This window comes from Pavona decussata, unplaced genomic scaffold, assembly GCF_977016875.1.
Source record: "Pavona decussata unplaced genomic scaffold, jaPavDecu1.1 SCAFFOLD_69, whole genome shotgun sequence".
In the NCBI taxonomy this organism is placed as follows: Eukaryota; Metazoa; Cnidaria; class Anthozoa; order Scleractinia; family Agariciidae; genus Pavona; species Pavona decussata.
The window spans coordinates 44981-62807 of NW_028145488.1; the positions used below are offsets into that span (position 1 = coordinate 44981).

Here is a 17827-nt window from a genome sequence, read left to right on the forward strand (position 1 = left end):
TTTCTGACTTGTTATAACAATTTTCCCTTGTTGCGTGTTTGAATTAGGAGGAGTATACAGCTGTTTCGACAAAGGTTGTCCAAAAAAGCGTAAACGCGTACGCGAGAATACCGAAAGGTAGTCTGGAAAATGCCCAATAAATTTCAATAAAATCCATAATGCCTCATGGATTTTATTGAAATTTATTGGGTATTTCCCAGACTACCTTTCGGCATTGTCGCGTACGCTTTTACGCTTTTTTTGGACAACCTTTGTCGAAACAGCTGTATGTAGCGTACGTCTTCCTGTGGTATCTCATCTAAGTTTTCTATGGTCGTAATTATGTATTACATCTCTGCCTAATTTTTTTTTATTTGCAGAGGTAAATTTACATTTCTCTTTTTTTGCCGTTGTTGCATATGAATAGCGTCTTTGTTATTCTTCCATTTAAAGTACCTTTAGTACGTCCCTTACAGAACATACCAATACCTATACAGCTACTAAATTGTACAAAATACACTGAAGTAGTAGAGAACGAAACAACGTGGGGCAACAATAGCACTGATATTTTACTCTGCGTTACTTGATGATACAGTTAGAGACAAGAACAGCGTTATTTAATACAAACAGTGATTGCCAAGGAACAAGGTTGTGTTTCAAATTCTTCTACTTTTGTCACTTTTGTTGGAATAAAAACCTTAAAGGGCCCTTGTCAGCCACACCTTGGTTTTTGTTTATATGCGAGAGTTTGGCTGTTCTGTTTTATTCGGAGCATGTCGAAATGAACAAAACCACTGTGAAACTACTAAAGATAATGAAACATACTTTTAGGAACACAGCTTACAGTGAAGCAAGAAGATTTCGCTTCACCATGCAATGTCAATAATTTCAATGGCATCAGAAAGGGCGGAGGCTGACTAGGGTCCTTTAAACACGGCAGACTACCTTTGCAAAATTCTCCAGTCACAAAGTCCTGCTAATGAAACTGTATAATACGGGAAATTATTGAAAAAAGACACATTACTATGAACTTTGTGCCATTTTCTGATTTGGATCACGTGGCTATGGCATGGTCCAATGTCGCCATCGATTAAACCAGGCTTACAATATATGAATTTGACCAAATCCGGTTGAATATGAACAAACATGTGCTAAGCTATATCAAACAGACATTTTAATGGCAATTGGCTCAGAAGACAGGAAAATTGACCCTTGGAGACAGTCCTCCCTTTTATGATACGCGGGTTAACTTTGACTTGACGGCCAAAAGGAATACCTAAAAAGGCGTCAGTAGCATTTTGGGGAAACACATATAAGCCATCCGACCAATGACAAGACAAAAAGGAACTTAAAGTACTTCTAAATTCGTCGCTTCACTGCTAAGATGCTATAAAGAAAAACGTATACGAATACATTTTACTCTAGCGTGAAAATCCTTTGTACATTGTTGAAATCGTTAGATGTAGGCTTAACGAGAAGAAGGGGAAGAAGAAGAAGAGGAAGAGGAAGAAGAAGAAGAAGAAGAAGAAGAAGAAGAAGAAGAAGAAGAAGAAGAAGAACAAGAACAAGAACAAGAAGAACAAGAAGAACAAGAAGAAAAAGAACAAGAACAAGAACAAGAACAAGAAGAACAAGAAGAACAAGAACAAGAAGAAGAACAAGAAGAAGAAGAAGAAGAACAAGAACAACAAGAAGACGAAGAAGAGGAAAAAGACAGAAAAGCTGCAAAGCAAATTGATGGTGGCACACTTGCATGTACTCTAGGTACGATAAGGTGGAAAAGATTCCTGAAGAAAGATTTCTTAAACCATTTCCAGACAAACTCCTGCCATGAAATTAGCTTCTTTTAGTATTTCAGACAACTTAAAAGAAGGAGGAAACTATCAGAACATACCGTACCATAATAAAACGTGATAATTATGTTAAAAACAAATTGAAATATAAAGCTGAAACCCTTTCCAGTTCCAGTTCTTGTTGTTGTTGTTGTTGTTGTTGTTGTTGTTGTTGTTCTTCTTCTTCTTCTTCTTCTTCTTCTTCTTCTTCTTCTTCTTTTTGTAATTCTTACGTTCATTAAACGACAATAAGAATTACACTATCAGGTTACCCACAGAGAACCATTTTCCAACCATTTTTTAACTGATGGTTGACATTTTGCAATACAAACGACGCAGATATATATTTCCAAAACGAGTGCGAGTGTTTCATCGGGGTTTCCAAACACGAGAAAAGTGATGAAAGCACGAGGCCGTAGGCCGATTGCGTTTATTGTGTTCGAGTGTTTGGAAACCGCGATGAAACACGAAACACGAGTTTTTGAAATTGCTTCTCAATCGTGTATCAGTAACCAAGAACAATGAAAAAATTCTCACTGATTTTGGCATCGTACGCGGAATATAAAGTACTTTTTTTTAGTGTTGTTTATCAGTAATTATTGGCCTTTGTTGTTAAATATTTTAGCAGTGTCACAAGTCCCTGAACACCGACATTGTTTAAAGCGGAACAAATATACATCCCTTGATCTCAATTGGTCATTCTTAATAAGATATGGCGTTGTCACGTTTTGGGAAGCCAAAACAGCCGAAGAAGAGGTTATTCTGGTTCAAAACGCGTTACCCAAGTCCACTCAGTACAAAAATAAATGGGCTTATGGAATATTCGAGGAGTGGCAAAGGCAGCGTCTGGTAAAAGTACCCATTGTCAAGGTCGTTGGTTTATTCAAAAACTACGATTTTCATCAAGTTGAGTCGTTGGAAACGCCTCTGGTGGAGACGAGTGCGTTGTCTGTGAATTATTGGCTTACGAAATTTGTCCAAGAGGTCGCAAAGCCCTCAAAAGAACGTTACCCTCCGAGAACCTTGTACGGCATTGTTGCTGGTATTCGTCGCTTTCTCGCAGAGAAGAAACCAGGTGAGGATATAAATCCACTGAGTACATCTGACAAGAAGTATGCCTTGGTGATTTCAATCAAAGCACGCGCATAGTGTTTATATTACGCAGTTAAAGTTCTTGGTAGTACTACAATGAATTTTGTTTCTATTTTCTAGGTTTGTTATTTTCCGAACAGCGCTTGATGCTGAAATGAAGGACGCAACGAGGGCAGGAGTCGCTCTTGGTTTTGGACATTCTGTAATTGTCTTCAAGTATTAATAAAGCTTGCCAATTCATGTTGGTGTTGTGGCATTAATATTTAAATTAGGATAAATTCTCCATCAGTGGGGTGTGACATTTTATCAAGCTCTTGGGCTTGATATTTCATTAAAGTATAGGGGAAAGCCTCTGTCTAGGGTTTCATCGGGGTTTCTAAAAACACACATTTGGCCAAATTGGCGTATCCTGATTGGTTTGTAAATTGATGAATTATTAATGAGTTTGAGAATTAATTTTTATAGCTCTACAAATTGAGGCCACATAGACATTTAAGACTAAAAAAAAAAAAAAACAAAGCCTAACGTCTTGATCAAGAATATAGCAAGTCCTGTTTTCGTTCTGTTTTTCTTGATTATATTAACCTGAGCACAGATTTCGAAAGAAAATGATTAAAAATAGTGGGCTAAAGCTCTAAGTACAGCTAAGTTACCTGGTAAAATAGTAGTCAAATTTTGTGGCACAAGGTTGCAAACTAGATCATTTAAGCGATCTCAAAATAGACAATTAATTTCTTTAAATTTGGATTAGGAGGAAAAGATTTGGAGGAGTCCTCCCGTCCGATGGGATTAAATAACCTACGAGTAAAGATAACACCTGAAGCGTCATAAAAACGAGCGCTAACATCAAAACTTGTCAAATGAGAACTCTAAGTTTAGTTGGCACAAGGCTTAGTCAAAGTTCTTACGGAAGACAGTGAACACACTATGTGTTCGCCAACACTTTTACGTTTCCTGTCTTAAGGAACGCATGGGAATTTAAATTATTCTTAAATATTTGGTGTCAAAGGCTCGTTAAACGATGTGAAAGGAAAACATTTTTCCTATTTCAAAACGCTTTACGAGAGGAAGGTGTGAATGACATCCATATGAAAAGATCAGGTGCAATTTCAGTCTACTTCTAGAAAACTAGCCAATTTTGCGCTAAACAGTTAATTATTGGGAATTGTGCTTAGCTGTTACCAAACAAAAACAAATATCGGTGAAAGCGAAGTCATCTTTGCTACTTTTCAGGCAAATCGAGGTTTAAGAATGTTTTTGAAAAGCGACCCATGCTCATACCAAGAGTTCCAGCTCCTCGAAAAATTTGTCCGAAGTCGATGCTGACGAAACTTTTGAAAACTGATGATGTATCTTAGAACATTTGTCTGTGATTTCTGAAAACGTTCACCATCTCTGAAATATTGAAAGACTGGATTTTTTGGTGTATTCTTGGTGAAAATCTCGGAAATAAATGTAAAACAAAACAAAACAAAAGTCACATACTACTCTCGGCATATGTGAAGTTTTAAGCATTGATCCATTCAAACCTAGAAGCGCGAAAACATGCTGTAAATTGGTTTCCGATACCAAGATATCTGCATCTTAAGTAATTGAATACCCACACATTTATGTTTCCTTAACGATCAAATCTGTCGGCAACTTTAACACTTTATTGCACGAACTTTCACGGTGCCTCCAAAAGCTCTAGTGACATTTTTCAATCAGGCCATAAATATTTTCGAGTTACGTCTATTAAAACGTAACTCAATATAGGGTCTTCAATAGAACGAACCACGTGGAAATGTCGAGTCAAACCAACATCGTCAGCAATATATCACGGGAAGATCGAGAGCATACTTTCTCAACAAGAAATTCCTCACGGAAACATGTAAGCGTCCGGGTATGTAATTTAGACTTTGTACATTTCTTTAAATTCATTCTTCCCCACCAGTTTTCCACTTAACCCTCGGACTTAAAAGGAAGAAGGGGGGGGGGGGGGGAGGGTTGGATGACAACTCCTTCTCCCTGGTTGTTGTTTTTTTTTTTGTATTTTATTTTATCACGAGAGTTTTTGTTTATATCTGAGACATTTGCAGTGAATTTTGGTGGAAATCGGCTCATAGATATAGGAGATATTAAACAAGAAGTAAAGTGTGGTTTTAATGCATTTAAATGTACTATTATAAACTGTCAGAGCCATATTTTGAGCCAGAAGTAGTTGTAAAGCAACTTAAGGATGTATTAAGCCATCTTTTACATGCTAAGCTGTCGTCAAAAAGTGTATTTTCTGGGTAAAACTTTCAATTTTCTGGCAGAAAACAAAAATTATAGTAGAAAAAAGTGAAAAAAAAGTGTCCGCCACGTTGGATGACTTTACTGGCCCCAAGCAGCGCCACTTGTATATGTATCCAAAATTATTAACATCTTCTTGTACACGAAATAAAAGGTTATCTATTAAAGAATAATCGATCCCCCTGCCATGTGAACGATCATAGCATTTAAAGATTTATAACAGCTCCGGTAACAGCTACGATCATATCGGTGACAGGTAAAAATGACTAGATTTTTTTTAATTTGGTAAAATAAAAGGTTAAAAAAGGTGGAAACATGCATTAATTCGCAGATGGGTTTAACACTTATTATTTCGTGAAACACCGAAACTTTAAGAATTTCAAGAAAAAATATAGGCTACTCCAAGATGACTCCAAGAAAATCTATCTTTAACATTGGTCTCTTTGGGGTACCAGGAATCTCAGTAAACGTCTCCTACTGGAAATGAAATTATGATAGAAACTATTTAAGATGGGCTGTCGGCGTTAGAACGGATAAGGCAAATTTCGGCTTTTCACCAATTTCGCTGATTTTTGCTATGAATATCAATCATTATATCCCATAAACAAATATCACATTAACTAAGATCAATGCAGGAGGTACTTCTATAGAAAGAAGACGGTCAATGATTAGAGAAATAACTAATTTATGCAGTAATCATAAATTGCAAGATGACTGGAGAAGCCAACACCCAAATCAATCACAATTCACGTGGCGCAACAACTCTTTAAAGATTCAATGCCGTTTGGATTACTGGTTAGTCTCTAACGATTTCTCTTCATCACTGCAAAGCACCACCTTTACAAGCCCCATTTTTTTCCGATCACTCGGCAGTTAGTTTCAGTAGTTAGATGTTTGGGGCTATAAGCACACTTTTGAAAATTTCACTGAATTCATACCTGATTCAACAATGAACTCAAAAAACGTAAATCCTCGGTTTTTCAAAAACCTAAATTTTTATCCTCGGTTTCTCAAAAACCTAAATTTAGGTTTTTCATAAATGACACCAAACTGATCCCCAACTCACAAACAATCATCGATTAAATCCAACCAACTCATCAATCGCTGATTTGAATGATGAATACAATATTTTTGAACACCAATTTGGAGAAAAAAATAATCATTATGGATGTTGTGTGACTGGGTGCCGTTACTTTCACGCGTGACGTTGTGTGACTTGTCACGAAAATGGACAAAACCCTAGACGTGGGGTGCTCGGTTGGCTGTTTTCTTGCCTAGCCCCTGCTAGGTCTTTTTCCCGCCGCTGGACAAGGCGGCTGTCCCTTCCCAGTTTACCTCTGGGACAGAGGTTGAGTTCGGGAAAGAACTCTGAGCACCCCGCTGTGAACCAGTAGGGCCTGAGCGGGCTCACCCTGGAGGTACCGTCCACTGGAAGACATCCCACACTACTCAGTAATTCACCCTCTGCACAAGCCGTCAAACAGGTTTCAGTCAGGGGCCAACTGACACCACCCTAAAGCTTCACCAGAGTTTGTGAACTAATGTAACAATGGCCCGATTACCTATATATTACACTCAGTTCTGAAATTTTTACACTTGTGGTGATATTTTTCTGTATATTGCGTAATATTGCTTGATTTGGATTAACACGCATGCGCTTTCATGCATGTTCACGATGACACAACCCAAAGGGGACTGGACACTAGTTTGTTAATACACGTGTCGGCCATTTTGTCGCCATTTTGTGAAGAGTTTGTGTTTTGATGTTTATCGTTTATGTTTTGGGATATTTGAACATTTATTTCTCCACTTTCATCGTTCTGATGGTTGTAGACGCTTTTTGAGGTAAGAATATCATTTATCTTGCACCCAACAATAGATTTTTTTATTGGATCGACTCGCTATCGAATATTCGTGAGGCCGTGACTGTATCGATAGTATTATTTTTGCACATCAACTAAATCCTTGATTGGGATCCAAGAGTTAAAGGCATCATTGTATCCTTTCCACTTTACCAAAGCTTGTTTCTTCTTGTAATCTCTCCTGATGACTTTATCGATTCTGAATATCTCCTGATTAGCTTTTAATAATTCTGGTTCATAAAAGCTCCCTTTAATCTGTTCATCGTTTAGATCCTTCAGTTTATATGTGATTGGTGTAGTGTATTGAATTTTATCGATAATGAAGACCTCTTCTGTCCAGTTTTCTGTATAACCTCGATCAAACAGCTTTCTTTTATACTTTGATATTCTAACCTTGTCACCAACTTTAAATTTTGCTTGGGATGACAATTGTGTTAAATTGCCAAATAGATTGAAGTAAACAATTCCTTTATTCTTTTTCTTAGATGCCTCTGTCGGTGTCATTTTTATTGAACTGTGTTTAGTGTTATTATACTGATTCAATATTTCAGGCAAAATATGCAGATACATTGTATTGCCTTGGGCAGTGAATCGTTTCCACATTTTATTTTTAATCGTCCGGTTCCATCTTTCCACCACTGATGACTTCTCTTCATTTTCAGTCGAATACGGTGTAATGTTATGTTTATTGAGCAAGTCTTTGAAATGTTTGTTGTAGAACTCTGAGCCTTTATCAGTCCACAGATACTTTGGGTTTCGACCCTCTTTGAATATGCTTTGAAATGCTGTAGTTATAGTCTCACCTTTTTTATCTTTTAATGGGACAATCCAGCCGTATTTGCTGAAAACATCTATAACCATGAGAAGATACCTGTTACCTTTATTCCATTTACTGAATTGTTGCATTTCAACAAGGTCAGCAGCCCATATTTCATCAATATTATTTACAATAACACGCCGCCGAGTAACGTTACGCCTTATGGGTTTATGCAGCTCATTAGCTAATTTTTCTTGCCAGTTTTCCTCTTTACCCGACGGCTTTTGACGTTTTTTGGAACCCCAAGACCCAGTTTCTGTTTTGTATTTATTGCATTTCTTGCCAACCAATGTCCCCATTGTCGTTCGGAATATGGAACAGCATCCAATGCTTTTACCATCTTTTTATCAGCTTTGTTTTTACATTTTTGTCATCTTTGCAGACTGAATAATCAACATCATGTTGCATGGCTATTGCATCTGTTTTGCCTGTTGGTTTATCATATATTTCCAATATTTGCCCTGTTTTGGGGTTATATTTTACTTGTTTTTCCAAATCATTGTATGGACCAGTGTATTTGTGCCCTGGAAGTACCCAACCAGCTTTGGGTTTTGGTAACATGCCAATTGCTTTGTGTATATCAATTGAACCACCACTTTTGGGTCGTCCTTTGATTCCTTTATCATACTCATTCCAATTTGGTGGGTGCCAACCAATTGAATCATAGCTTGAACAACTTGGTGTATTGTGATATTTTTTTCCAATCTTTACCATGCTTTGACATGGATAATCTTTGTATTTTTCTAATGTCTTATTACTAGCCTTTCCAGTCCAAAATTGACTTGACAATATGCCAGTATCTGTGCTGAATGCACTTTTGGCAATGTCTCCAGATTTGTATCTATCAAAGACTTCCTTTGTTGATGGAATTAATGTTCCAACAACATCCATTGACTTCGATGCAACCTTACCAGGCGTACCAAATTGTTCCAAAATTGTATCCAAATTACCACCATCAAGTTCTTTTCGGTCAGTTTTGTACCTTCTTTTTGGTCTTACTTTGGTTGATAATTTATCAAACATCTCTGATCCAGTCTTTTGAACAAAAGGAGTTGCTTTAGAGATAGCATAATCAATAGCTTTTTTCTGCAATTTAGGGTTCCTAAGTGCTTCAGACCCATAATATCGACCCATTTCAACTGCTTTCTTTCCCAACCATGGTAATGCATGTTGAATTAACATATCAGCACCAGTTGATGCTAAAGTATCCATTATGCCCGCCCCTTCGAACGGGCTATTTAGTTTCCCTGTTTTTTAACAAATTTGGTTTTAGTTATACCACATTCAGCACATGCACAGAAGAACATGAGCCGACCATTTTTGGCTTGCTTGTAACCTGCAGGCTCAACACATTCAGTTTGTTTCTTTTGTTTAACACAATATGATTTGACCATTTTATATCACTATATTAGATTAATTATCATCAGAGTCAGACTCATAATCTGAGTCACTTTCATCATTGATGGATTCTCTGTCAGACTCATGCTCACTGTAGTCACTTGAATCATCTTCAGAATCTGTTACATAATAACATTCTAAACAAACATCTCGAAAATGATCAGTTTCTTTTTGACAATCTTCCCAAAATTTTCTCATATACTATTGATTAGATATTTTTTTAAAATATTGGATTATAAAATTATGATTGACACTTTGATTGTTCATGTCAAAATGTGCATTGTGGATTGTTTTCAATATACTTGTCCCATTTTGTCTCTCAAATAAATAATACAAACACCAATAGCCACATAATACTGAATCTCTTTCTTGGATTTCATCACCTGAATACATTAATCGTTTGCCACTTGTTGACATAAATTGCATAATTTCTTTTGGCACAATTAACCCAAAACTATCAAAATATTCTGCATATTTGTCTCCGTTTCGATACGCAACCCAATGTGTACCTGCTCCAATCTGTGAATTCAGGTTAATGATACCAACTTCATCTTTTTTCATCTTTTGTGGTAGATTATCTCTGCTGTAAATGCCTCTGAAGTGTTTTATTTTGAGTTTTTTGACCCAATCAATGAGTTCAAAGTTACTGAGTGGTTTATTTATGAATTTCACAGAATGTCTCCGATTAATGGAATCCCCTTGAATGGACTGTTTTTGCCTAATAACAGACCTTTTCCTTTTTTGGTTTTTTTTTTTCCTTTGCCATATTGATCCCATGTACCGAAAAATGGAGGCGGCCTATAATTAACTGGTAGGACCAAACCACCATCTTTTTTGGTTGTGTTTGGAACAAAAACTGGAACCGATCTTTTGGATCTACTTCTATCCACCTGTAACCCTTTACCCATTAATGCATTCAAAACCATTGGAATGCCAATTGAAGCCAATAATGTCCCCAAAAAACCTCCTGATTGTTCCTTAGTTGGTTTAATTACAATCTGTCCACCAGTATGTATTGCATTGACAATTTGCTTCTTTTGTGCTTCAGTGAGCCAATCTTTGTATTTTATTAATTGATCAATTTTATTTTGAGGAATGAGGAAACCACCAGCTTGTCCTCTACCAAATATTTTATTGACTCCCACATTTGCAAGCCCAGAAAGTGCTCCAGTAGCTAATGGTCCAACTGCTTTTGCTGCCATTGGTAGTAATTTTGTGCCAATTTTGAATAATGATGACCAAAGACTGCCTCCTTGTTGTACAGCTTTTCGTATCTGTGTTTTGCTTATTTTAATATCTGCTCCAGTTTTGTTTCGCGTTGCCTTTTTCAACCTATTTATTTGTGTATTGGTTAACATCAGCTGATCCGGACCAGTTAATTCAGAATTTGATAATCTTATTTTTATTGCTGAATTGTTTTTTAATGCTTTTGCTAGTTTATGTTTTTGCCCAATTGATAGTTTTACTCCATGTGAATGATAAGTTGTCATATCTTTTATATAACTAACGTTACATTAAAAATTTTGGACAATTTATCGAAACAATATTTTACCATCTTTTTGGATGAGTTCAGCGTCTTGTTAATATAATGTCAATGCATAAACTGAATATGCAGTTGTAGCTGTACCAGATAATTCATAATGAAATGTCAGCTTTGTGGTACCATCTTTGATATCCATCTTTTGTTTTGTCAAATCGAAATACAAGAATGGAAATAGTGTTTTGAAATTGTTGGCATTCAATAAAGTTCCTTGACTGTACTCATTGTTTGCATGCACATATTTGAGAATATCTCTGTAAACTCGAGTCAAATCAGCCTCTGGAGTGTAATGTACATCAGGATATTCATTGCCATTAGCCACAGATAAATGACAATTCAGCAATGTTCTGGGATCTGTTGATACACTAAATGTATTGTACAAAAACGGATTTGCTGTTTGTGCATTAAGATTTGCATCATTGATAATGAAAACAAACACATGTCTTGGCTTTGAAATCTCACTTGTTATCTGAAAATGGCCACTTCTTTGTGTTGAAGAATTACTTCTCTCAATATTTTCTCGCAAATAAACCCATTTATGTGGCTTCAAAAACTGACTCATATACAGTGATTGCCCCTCTGAAATGAAAGTGATTCGTGGCACAATAAGCTCCATTCTGGTAATAATTACATGACAATCAGCCCCAGCTTGCCATATTAGAATAGTATCAGATTCAATCTGCAAATTTAATTCCAATCTTGTTGATGGCAATAACTCATCCATCAATGCTTCAAAGAATGAGTATCGATTCAATGGTATTTCTGTATTGACAACCACTGATAGACCCAAAAGTGCTTTTCTTGCAGCAAATCCTTTATTGTAGTTATCTTCAGCCGATCGTTCTTCAGCGTGTCGACTTGTATCCAGATAGAAAAACTCATTTGTTGCTGTCGATTGAGCATATCCTGGACTATATTCCAATAGATTCTTAATATTTACACAATGATTTGCATCATTACAATCATATACCATTTTACCATTCAATCTTACATCGAAATCATGTATAAGACTGTGTGAACCATTAACAATACCATTATGGTCTTCAGCTGCTATATTCACATTTTGCATTGTTTGGACTTTAAAACCAACTGATATTCTTGCATTATACCAATCAAATGGTGTTACTTCTCCTGTGTTGTCAACAACAAAACGATAACCATCTCTCTTTTGTGACCTATTATTTCCTGGATTACCAGTATTCAATGGTGTCTCCAATTGGAAGAAGACATCTTCGTATCTCTCAATGTATTTTGGATTTCTGAATGATTTCATTTATACAGATATGTTACATTATTTTCATTTTCTCCTTCTTTTGAGTTTTCCACCGGATATCATCCTATTGACTCTCTCAGCTATTTGAAAATCAGTCAGTGGCTGCTCCATTTTTGGTTGGCTCATTGTCACTGATTTTGTTTTGGAAGGTTGTTTTTTGCTCAATAATTGAATTATTTTATCACCTGCTTTATTACCAGCAAACTCACCAGTTTTGGTGACTGCTTTTTCAGCTGCAGTTTTGGCTCCTTTTTTAGCTAATTCTTTTGCTGTTTTCCCGAAAAGTTTTGATCCAACTGATCTGAAAACATCCATAATTCCTTCACCATGGATATGTTTCATCGCATAACGATCCAATTCTGGGTCAAAACGTAGTTTAAATTCACTTTGTCGTACCATATATTGATATATTATATTAAACTAGACCTGAGAATCAAGCTCATGAACCAGTCAATGCCATTCAAGTCAATTGGCCGACCCAAAGCGTCAGTCACTGTTATCCCCATTTCTGAAATAATTGATTTAAAAACTGGGCTGAATAATGCTCTTTTTGGCTCAAAAGTAAATGGATAACTCCTTGTTAAATTGTCAGTGGGTATCATTATCAGTGTATTTGTGAATCGTCCATCACTGAGGCTATCAGTTATTATATCACAATTAATGTTCAAAACGTCAATATCATTGGTAATATTTGGCAATTTTGTCCCGTGTTCAGTTTGGTTAATTAACTTTGGTTCAAATCCAATAAGTGCTCCAAAATTAGAGTTTCTAATATCAAGCTTCCATTGGTTGTCTAGCTCAATGACAACTCTATATGATGAAAGCACAAAATATAGATTGATGCTCTTGCTGGAAGATGGTTTATCTCCATTTTGGATAATTGATTGAGTGATATAATCATCAAGATCATCATATGAATACATTCCATCAACAAATGTGATTGTCTTCCATTTTGTACCATTATCTGGGCTGTATTTGATTGTATTATTGTTGTATCCTGCATTGACATTATGCCACGAGTATGTCATTGAAACTCGATCCACAGCTAGCTCATGACTCATTGTTGTGTCAAGCTTCAATGGTGGATCAAATTTGATAATAAAGTCTTCAGGCCGACTTCGACCTATTTTTTGTCGGTTAACAGATGAAATATGTATCGCTCTTTCTTGCATATATCATTACATTATATATTGTTGCAATAAATCAATGAGTTGTTTGTTGCTTATCAAGCCAAGTTGATTCAATTTATCGGCTATTTGTGAAAATTCCTCTTTGACTCTATTATTGCCAGCCAAAATGGATCCACCAAGCAATTCCATTCTGTCAATCAAATCATTAGCATCATTGAAATAAACAACACCAGAGCCCAATTTCTTGAATTTTTTGCTGGATTTATGGATTGGAATCTCACTGAGTTGGTTCAATTCATCAAATACCATTTTGGCAATATCACTGTATTTCTTCTTTGAATTAAATCTCTTGGTCAATAAATCGATTGTATCGAAATCAACCTTTTTGTCCATTACTTTGCGTTTATCTTTTGTTGCCACAAGTCTGAGTTCTCCCATTAATTTTGGAATATCAATCATTAGTCCACCATATTTCCCAGAAGATGATATTTTGTATGCATTTCTCTTTGGTTGCGTACAACCAGAACCTTTTTTGATGGTTTTCATTCCTTCTGGGATTATTTTAATGCGCCCTCTGTATTTTTCAATAATTTTATATCTTCATCAATTTTATCAATTTTGTCTTTATTCTTGGTCTTTCCTTGGCCCTTGGATAAAGGACCCTTCTTTATTCCAAGTTTTTTCAACATTCTGCTAATATTAGCATCGTAATCCTTGATGTCAATATCTCCTTGCATAGAAGCTTGGAGAACAGAACTCGGAGGTGCAAGATCGTATTGCATCAATTTTTGGAACTCATCATCATCAAAACCAGCATCCAAATTTGACATTGCTGGTTGATAATCTACTGGTAACTTTGATTCTGGTAATTGTGGTTGTGGTTTTGTTTCAGGCTGATAAGTTAACATAGCAATGTCTTCCAAACCTGAAGTCAACGCTTTTTGGTTTTTCTCCAATTGTTCAATCAATTTGTCTTGTTTTTCATCAATTGTTTGTTTTGTTTCCTCTTGAGCTTTAATAATTGGTTTGAAAGTTTCTGATAAACCTTGTTGTAAATCTTGTTTATCATGCTTGTACTCCTTCAATGTATCTCTAACTTGTTTAGTTATTGTTCCAGCCTTAATCTTGGCTTCAGATAGTTGTTTTAATCTTTGTAGATCCATTATGTTATTAACTTATATTAACTTTTCTCAGCTTATATAATGTATTGATATACATGGAAATCCCAAATTATGACAGACATGATAAAAACACTAATTTCAAAAGATTGTATGGTTACATGCCAAGTGACACGTTTCGGATGTTAATATGTGGTAATTCAGGATCTGGAAAGACAAATTTATTGTACCATATGCTGATGAAACCCCTTTTGTATTATGATAGAATACATTTATATGCCAAAAATTTGGAGCAACAAAAATACAAGGATATGATTCAAACATTGACTGATATATCAAATAGTGTCGGGTATAATGTCCTTGTTTGTAGCAATGATGATACAATTCCAGTAGAGGAATTGAAGGATGAAGATGCCCAGAAGATAGTAATATTTGATGACTTTATTTGTGAAAAAAACCAGAAACCATTGATTGATTATTTCATTCGTGGCAGACACAAGAACTGCTCTGTTATTTATCTGAGCCAATCGTTTTACAAAACACCAAAAGATGTTCGACTCAATTGCTCTCATTTCTGTGTCTATGACTTTCCTAGCAGCAATGAAAGAAGCCTGATATCTCGTGAGTTGGGAGTCGACAAGGATAAATACATTAAAGCAACAAACGAGCCATTTTCATTTCTATATGTTGATAAGCCCATGAAAAGAATTAACAGAAATTTTTATGGAACAATATAACCAAATGATATAAATGGGAATTTTCAACGAACATAGTTCATCGTCTTCTTTCACAACAGGAGGATTCAGAACGGTTCCTCTTCAAGGAGCCGCTGGGCCTCAAGGAATAGGGTTTAAATTAACCCAAAATGGAAATTATGATATACAAAACAAAAAACTTGTTAATGTTAAACAAGGAGCTGATCCCAATGATGTTGTCACAAAGAGCCAAATACAATTGCTGGATAATGCTCCTAGTAATGTACAAGCTGATAAAGCAGTAATTTACAGCAATACTGGTAGTGTTCATACCAATAGTATCTATCTACAAGACACGCCAGACGGGGCTGGTAGCTCCAATGATGTTCGATTATTGACTGAACATCAGTCTTATGAAAACATTCATCTTAATATACCAGATTTGAAAAACTTTGATGGACATGGTGGACGAGCTAAAAGCGAAATAATGGTTACATCAACAGAACAACATATTACTGGACGGAAAACATTTTTTGATATTAGTGTTTTAAAACCTGATAATAACGATCAAGCGGCGAATAAAAAATATGTCGATGATGAGATTAAAAAAATACCATCACCTGATTTATCTACATATTTGAAAAAAGATGGCACTGTTGAAATGACTGGAAATCTGGATATGGGTAATCAACAAATTACTAATCTTGGAGCCAATATACAAAATACATATGATGTCGTTAATTTAGGTTTCTGTGATACTAAATATTTACAAAAAGTCTCCAATAGTGACCTCGATATGGACAATCATAAAATCAAAGATATGGCTCAACCAACTGATGATAACGATGCTGTTAATAAACACTACGTTGATCATAACTTTCTCAACAGGTTAACACCCAATGTTCTTGGTGGTGAATTAGATATGAGAGGTCATAAAATAATCGTTCTTGGAAATCCTTCCAATCCCAATGATGCTTCCACTAAAGCATATGTTGATACAGAAATAGCTAAAATACCATCTGTTGGAAGTGATTTGAGTGTATATTTGAAAAAAGATGGAAGTGTTGCAATGACTGGAAACCTTGATATGAATAATAAACAAATCAAAGATATGGCTCAACCAACTGATGATAATGATGCTACTACCAAAAAATATTTTGATGACAAATTGGAGCAAAGTCATCTTGTCAGCAGCCATAAAACAAATGAATTCAAATATCTTACAGATACCGATGAAAGCAGTTCAGAATACAATATCACAGTGAATGGCATAGCTGCTTTCAATCAATCCCCGCATCAGAATAAAAAAGCTTATGATATCACATTGATTAAAGACAGTGGAAGTAATGATTACAGATCAAGGATAGGTTTCAATATTTATACTCTTGCTATTGGAACATACACAATTGTGTTTGAATTCTACCCACCAGAAATGACTAATATTCAATTATCATGTGATGCTTCTGAAGCATACATTCACAAAGCTGTACAGCGTGATTTCACTGCTTATAGCAAGCTATTGGTTCAATTCAATAACAACAGCAAACAAACTCCAAATTACATCTATTTGACGATGCATGGAACAGCTACAGCGACTCCAGTACAATGTCATCTGGTCGTTTATGGGGTGAAAGATTGGTCAGATAGCGTTTATCCAGGAGTGTATGATGGCTTGGACAATGTCATGTTTGAATATAAAAATGGAGATATGCAGATGCAAGTCAATTTGGATATGAATAATAAGATTATTTCTGGTTTAATAAATCCGATATATGATTCTGAAGCAATGAATTTGGGTTATTTTACCAACTTATTCAAAACGAAATACACTGGAACTATTGCCAGTGGTGTTTTCCAAAGAACAAATCCAACAAATAATTTTCAAATCGCTGCTGATGGAACTAACTTTTTCAATCTATACTCCGTTGTTTTCCAAAGCAATCAACAACTTGCAAATGCACAAATTTTGATAAATGGAGTAAAACAAGGTGAAACAACCAACACTGACACATACCACAGAATAGGAAACATAATAAGTGGAAGCAATACATTTGATTTGCCCAAATCAATGAAATTTGTTAGTATTGATTCTATGTCAATATTGGATAATATTGGAGCAGGAACTGCTGTTAATGGAACTTTTGAATTAAAAGTATTACATTCTAATTATTTAGTCAAATATTTCAAATCAATAAATACAATTTCAATATTTCATGGAACTCTAAGAAATGAAATTTTTTATTTAGGCTCAAATGCTTTAAGAATACCAGCATATAATTTTATCATTTTAAAAACGATTATTATTTATGCAACAAAAGGAATGAATCATACAAGAATATTTATTCAAACAAAATCACGAAGAAGTATTTATCATCGTTTGGATGTAAAAGTTGGAATCAATGTTATTTCATTAAACATGAAATTGGATAGCATAACTGGAATGATGTTTCACAAACAAACAGAACCAGAGACTCCTCAAATCGGTCGAGTTGAAGGATCGTTTGAAATTCATTTGTCAACTTTACTTATCTAAATAAATAATATAATGCCATACATTGAAGATGAAAATGGAAACCATATTCTTGATGAAAATGGAAATAAAATTGAATTTACAGTCACTTATGAAAATTGACCAGATGAATTCAAATACAGAGAACCAATACATCTGAATGATGATGGTCATCTGGATACAGAAAACAGACATTTGGTGATAAAAGATGGAGTTAATTCAAATCATGCAATTTCACTCCAACAATTAATAAACAACAATGAAGACATCATCAAACCATATATTGGAACCAAAATCCAACAATCAAT

The 17827-nt window shown here is 35.3% G+C and overlaps 2 protein-coding genes across 2 annotated transcripts in view; one reads left to right on the forward strand and one right to left on the reverse strand.

The window, feature by feature from the left end:
* LOC146477621 (uncharacterized) overlaps positions 1–17827 on the reverse strand; it is a 50151-nt gene that overhangs the window by 23142 nt on the left and 9182 nt on the right. The window lies entirely within an intron of this gene.
* LOC146477622 (uncharacterized) lies at positions 1810–3126 on the forward strand. Its single transcript, XM_085113011.1, has 3 exons — positions 1810–1874; positions 2522–2923; positions 3024–3126. The coding sequence occupies exons 1-3, from the start codon at positions 1810–1812 to the stop codon at positions 3124–3126; spliced, it is 570 nt and encodes a 189-aa protein (XP_084969137.1).